The sequence below is a fragment of the Aegilops tauschii genome, chromosome 3 (assembly GCF_002575655.3).
Source record: "Aegilops tauschii subsp. strangulata cultivar AL8/78 chromosome 3, Aet v6.0, whole genome shotgun sequence".
NCBI classification, from domain to species: domain Eukaryota; kingdom Viridiplantae; phylum Streptophyta; class Magnoliopsida; order Poales; family Poaceae; genus Aegilops; species Aegilops tauschii.
In genome coordinates, this window is record NC_053037.3 from 427,294,817 (window position 1) to 427,301,242 (window position 6,426).

At 47.2% G+C, this 6,426-nt stretch overlaps 1 protein-coding gene across 1 annotated transcript; it reads left to right on the top strand.

Moving 5' to 3' along the window:
• The first annotated feature begins 1,740 nt into the window (after window positions 1-1,740).
• On the top strand, window positions 1,741-5,545 carry LOC109761645 (BTB/POZ domain and ankyrin repeat-containing protein NPR2). The gene is made up of 4 exons (XM_020320497.4): window positions 1,741-2,910; window positions 3,217-3,967; window positions 4,204-4,398; window positions 4,853-5,545. The coding sequence occupies exons 1-4, from the start codon at window positions 2,278-2,280 to the stop codon at window positions 5,095-5,097; spliced, it is 1,824 nt and encodes a 607-aa protein (XP_020176086.1). The 5' UTR covers window positions 1,741-2,277; the 3' UTR covers window positions 5,098-5,545.
• Window positions 5,546-6,426: the final 881 nt, after the last annotated feature.

The window sequence follows — 6,426 nt, forward strand, 5'->3', positions numbered from 1 at the left end:
CGCGTGGCCAACTCTATTGGAGCAGGTTCATTTCATAAAATGAATATTGTTTTAATTAAACTTAATGAATAATTTGCTCGCCTCAACAGGGTCTGCTCGCACCATTGACCCATATACCATGAACGACATAAGGATCCTCGGCGCAAATGCCAACGACCCATGACCTCAGAAAGAACCCTAACAACAGCCCACGACACATAACAGGTCACTACGCAACCACAACTAGAGAGGGGTGGACTAGAGTTGAGTTGAGGAGGTCATCCTTGGCGAGATGGAGGAGGACATACATCATCGGAGATGGGCGTGAGAGTACAAGCGCAACAAGGAAATGTCCAGAAATTGCACAACAACTATTGCGGCCACCTAAGAGAGGGCAATGCCATGGTGAGAAGGAATCACTAGATCCGGTGGTGAAAGTATCGGATTTGGATGAGGACGACAAGAGGGGAGGGGCATATGAGATCTATGTTGTAGCATTGGTAGCCACGACCGCACAAGAGGATGTGTGTGGCAACATGGCCATCGACCGACAACGTAACACTCTTATGCAAATGGAGCTGATCGAGGATGGTGATAGAAGGTGCACCCACCCTAGATCAACGTGAAATCAGGATGTAGAGAAGGGGAAGCGCCTGCGCATAGGTCCCATGGAGGAGGACACCACTGTCACAAGTCACCAAGTTGTCACCGTCACAGCGAACCTCCAGCCAACAAGTTATCGCAATGAGCTGGCGTCGGGCAACCATCATGACCAAACACCATGAGATGCGACTACATTAGTTGTGTACCGATATAAATTATGTTCAGGATGCAAAAATATTTAGTCGGGTTCTCAACACACACTTTTTTTGCTGGAGGATCATTACTTAGAGAAGGACACGTGAGACCATGCAGTATTGAGTAGGACCCATTCCTGCATTTAACACGGGAAGGGTCGAGAAGGATCGAGTAGGACCCATTCCCGCATTTAACGCAGGAAGGGTCGAGAAGGATCGAGTAGGACCCATTCTCACATTTAACACAGGAAGGTCGAGAAGGGCCTAGCACCACGTTTAATCAACGCGATGGGTAGTGCAGCTTACAAGCAGAGCACAAGAAAACATAAAACTACAAACTGGCCCCTAAATCTTATGAAAAGGCCCCCAAACAAAGAATGAAGAACGCGATCGGGTCCAAAGCCGCGCCGCCATAGAACTTACAAACATAACCCCAACGAAACATAAAATTCAAAACCAGTCGATAATCTTACGAAAAGGACCCCCGACAAAGAATGAAGAACGCGATTGGGTCCAAAGTCGCCCCGTCAATATAACTACAGACATAACCCCAAAAAACATAAAATTACAAAGTGGACCATAATCTTACAAAAAGGGCCCCAAATAAAGAGTGAAGAACGCGGTCGTGTCCAAAGGTGCGCCCTAATGGGAGAAGAAGAGAAGGAAAGGGGAAGGAGAGAGAACACGGGAAGAGAGAAAATCCTCCCAGCATAGACAGCGGAGACAAGAGGCTGGCAAGTGGGATCACAAGTCTTCCCCCGATCGCAGTGACGTGTGGAGCTTACGCGCGCTACGTTTTGTCATCGCAAGCTGCGACATGTAGAGCAATATTTAATTTCCTAATGATCTCCGCGCTTTTGTACTTTGCAAACGCCAATATTGGTATTCTATGGGGTGGCCCGTGCAATTTTACCCGCGGTATTCCTTCCCTTCTTCTTCTCCGACCCCAAAAGCCAGAGAACCTGATCGAAGAAAGCGAAGAAAAGAAAGGTAGGGACGGGAGAAATCCAGCGGTCTCAGTCATCCTCCGCCTCCATATTCCTCCCCGTCGTCGTCTTCAATCCCCTCCCTGGCCGAGCCTCCCCCTGCTTTCCACGCAACTGCCCCCGGACTCCTCTTCCGCGACCCCACTCTCCTTCCTCGCCCCGCCAGGTCGTCGTCGTCGTCGTCGCTCCCAATATTTCCTCCTGCTCCCCCCACTTGGATCAGCCGGTCGCGAGGAGGAAAAAAATATCCCGAAAGCTCCCGGTTTGACGCGGCGGCGGGCGGGCGGCTGCCGAGATCTGGGCTCGAGGAATTCGCCGTCCCTTCTCCGCTGAGTTTAGGCGGGGGGTGACGTGGGGGAGTTTCCGTGCCGACGCGGATCTGCGTGGTGCCAAACAAAGCCTGCCCGAATTGCGCAGTTCGGCCGGGAGCGACCAAAAGGCAGCCTCCCCCCTTTGCCTTCCCACACATGGTGGTCCGGCTCTAGGGCCCTTTCGCCTCGTGCTTGGCGGCGGTGATGGAGCCGTCGTCGTCCATCACGGTCGCCTCCTCGTCGTCCTACCTGTCCAACGGCTCTAGCCCCTGCTCCGGCGCTCTGGCGCCGCTGCCCGCGGCGGACGGGTGGGGCGGGGCTGGGGGAGGGGGAGGGAGCAGCAGCAGCGTCGAGGCTGTGAGTCTGAGTCGCCTCAGCAGCAACCTCGAGCGCCTCCTCCTCGATTCTGAACTCGACTGCAGCGACGCCGACGTCGACGTGGCGGACGGCGGGCCGCCCATCCCCATCCACCGCTGCATCCTCGCCGCGCGCAGCCCCTTCTTCCACGACCTCTTCCGCGCCCGCGGGAGCCGCAGTGATGGGGCAGTCACCGCCTCCGCCTCCGCCACCAGTGGCGGAGCGGGAGGGGATGTTACCGGGAGGCCGCAGTACAAGATGGAGGACCTCGTCCCAGGTGGCCGTGTGGGTCGCGAGGCCTTCCTGGCGTTCATGGGGTACCTCTACACGGGCAGGCTCCGGCCAGCGCCGCTGGACGTGGTGTCATGTGCTGATCTTGTGTGCCCGCACGACTCGTGCCCGCCGGCCATCAGGTTCGCCGTCGAGCTCATGTACGCGGCGTGGACCTTCAGGATCCCCGAGCTCATGTCGCTGTTCCAGGTGAGGGATGCGTAGGCTCTTATTGGCTTGTTTAGCACCCCCAACTATTTTATAGATTTTTTTTTCTAGTCTTGGCTACAGACATGGCAGCTTCAGGCTAGAAATGTTCTACCCTTCTCCAATTTGTTTATTTGACTGTGCACAGACATTTGCAGTATATTTGGCATGCTAATTCGAAACAGAGGAAAAACAGTAAATTTGGTACATGAGAAAAAAAGTAAATCATGGTTTCATTTCTCCATTTCACATGACCCTTTCTTTCTCTGGTGAATTGCTAATCATGGTTAAGATGATCATGTACTGCAGCGACGGCTTATGAACTTTGTTGACAAGACTCTGGCTGAAGACGTCCTACCTATTTTGCAAGTTGCTTTCCACTCGGAGCTTACTCAAGTGCGTGAAAAATGTGTTCAAAGGATTGCAAGATCGGATCTTGATATTATGTCTTTGGATAAGGAACTCCTTCCCGAAATCGCTGATGAGATAAAAAGAATCCGACAGAAATCTCCCCCAATTGATGGTGACACCATCATTTCGGACCCTATACACGAGAAAAGAGTAAGAAGAATCCACAGGGCACTGGATTCTGATGATGTTGAGCTTGTGAAGTTGCTTCTTAATGAGTCTGAAATCACCCTAGACGACGCCAACGCATTGCATTATGCTGCAGCTTACTGCGATTCTAAAGTTCTTACAGAGTTGTTAGGCCTGGAACTTGCCAACTTGAATTTGAAGAACAGTCGTGGGTACACAGCACTCCACCTAGCTGCTATGAGGAGAGAACCAGCTATTATTATGTGTCTCTTAAGCAAAGGAGCAGTGGCGTCGCAATTGACAGATGATGGCCGCCTTGCAAGTAATATTTGTCGAAGATTAACAAGACTAAAAGATTACAATGCAAAGATGGAGCAGGGCCAAGAGTCAAATAAAGATAGGATGTGCATTGACATCCTAGAGAGGGAGATGATGAGGAATCCTATGACAGCGGAAGATTCAGTCACCTCACCTTTATTGGCTGATGATCTTCACATGAAACTAAGCTACCTGGAAAATAGAGGTGAAGTCTCCTTTTATGCAATGATAGTGACACTTGTAGACAAATCTTTTCTCAATATTAAAATGACCGGGGAGGTCGAGAAAAAGTACCCCCCTCTCCCAAAAAGTCCCCCTTCTTTTTTTTCCCTCTCCAGTGCATATTCTATAGAAATAGGTGGCTATAACACTTACTGCACATTCGACAATGCCATATGCACCTGTTTCATAAGATGTTAAAATGGTCTGTGGTCTCTGCAGTCGCGTTTGCAAGATTATTCTTCCCTGCTGAAGCGAAGGTTGCGATGCAAATTGCGCAAGCAGACATCACACCAGAAGTTGGTGGTTTTTCTGCAGCAAGTACTTCTGGTAAACTGAGGGAAGTCGATCTGAATGAGACGCCAGTAACAAAAAACAAAAGGCTACGTTCGAGGGTGGATGCACTAGTGAAAACAGGTGTGAACATGAGTAGTCATCTTCATTCCAATTTTACTTTGTCCGGTGCTATATCGTTGGATAAAATGTTTTTTTTTGAGAGATCGTTGGATAAAATGTTGGCTAAACTGTTGCTAGCTGTTAATACAACTATGTACATAACCTTATACCTAAATAACTTAAAATTGCTTATTGGGTTCATTGATATTCTGTGCATCAACCTATTGATAGCATGTGTTGTTCACAGTAAAAAACATGAACACGTAAAAGTATGTTGCCATTCTGGCATGTGGCACAAATTCATTTCTACAGATGTTTCTAGTATGTTTCTTTGCAACTTGTCATTGTAGGTACTCTGGTGCCTTGTAATCATAGGTGTTCAGTGTTGTGTATTTGCATTGAGCTTGTTCTGTGTACACAAGCAGTCTCGCGATCATATTTATTCATGAATTAAACATGTCTGTGATGGTTGCAGTGGAACTGGGCCGTCGGTACTTCCCAAACTGCTCGCAGGTGCTCGACAAATTCTTGGAAGATGGCCTGCCTGATGGCCTTGATGCATTCCAGCAGCAAAGCGGCACCCCTGATGAGCAACAGGTGAAGAAGATGCGCTTCTGCGAGGTGAAGGAGGACGTGCGCAAAGCATACAGCAAAGACACGGCCGATAACAGCATGTTTTCAGCCCTGTCGTCAAACTCCTCATCCTCGGCGATGAAGTGAAGGTACTGTAACAGGCTGTTTTCTGGAGATGTCAGGACTAAAGAGGGATCGCTGGTCATGCGCATGTATAGTGCTCACCATCGTGTAAAACTGAATATGAACATGAAAGAAGGCCCCAAAATAGTAGAAGATGATATATACTTTGCTGGACTTGGAGTTTGTTGGAGAAGGCTGTGCCATCCCATTCCAGATTCCCAATATCAATTTTCCCATGCTGGTTGTGAAGACAGAGCCGCGGATCATCCAGCTCCGACGCTATGCATGCGTGCAGCCTGCTGTATTTGTTTCGCATAGCTGCAATACTTATATGTTTAATAATAGTACTAGGGAGTAGTAGGTTATTGAGGCTGTAGCGGAAGTTGGAACCTACCTTAATGTAAGTGAAAGGGGACAGTTGCCCATTGTCGAATTGTTGTTATCAATACATAGTTGATTTTCGTAGCTCAAACTTTATAAAAGACTAGTATAGCGCCAGTGCATTGCCATGGAATCAAAAGGAGAAGAGCAAGAACATAATGAGTTCATTTGCTTTGGATCAATCATCAATTTAGATGCAACAAAATAACGACATACTCCCTCCGTTCCAAACTAATTGTCACACACTTAGTACAACTTTAGTATAAACTTATACTAAATGTGTGTAAGTTAATATGGATCGGAGGGAGTAACATTTCTCGCTGCCCACGATATATTACTAGTTCAAACATAAACAATTCAGAGGCTAAAAATAAATATAAACAGTTTTTAAAAAATAAAACATCCTCTTTATTTATTAGAAGTAATGGTTACATCGTCTATAAGAAAATTTACAATATCATTCATAGGTTCCTCGAACCAATCCCTTGTCTCAGAAAATTTAGCTAATCTAGCAATTTCATGAGCTACTTTATTTGCCTCCCTATTACAATGTTTAGATCTAATTAACGGAACATCACAAGCCATAAAATAACAATCATCAAACACAGCAGCCGCAGCTCCCTCTGAATGTCCTCCATTCTCCATTGTGTCAATTACTTCCATATTGTCGGAGTTAACAACAAGACGGTTGCTTCCCCCTTTTGTGCAAGTAATATGCCAAATTGTAGTGACATGGCTTCTGTTGTTAAAACATCTGACACCAATCCATCCTCCAATTCCCTCCAACAATGAATCTTCTTTTGTCATCTATAAACATAAACAGTTCAATACAAGATCCGAGGCAAACCATCATTTAATACTTGTTGTGCCCAATTTTTCAAAACTTCTTGCACATAGTTTCCAAACTTTCGAAACACTCATGTGATGTTTTCCAATGGTAGACGTTTATGAATGGAAAACTTATGTTAAATC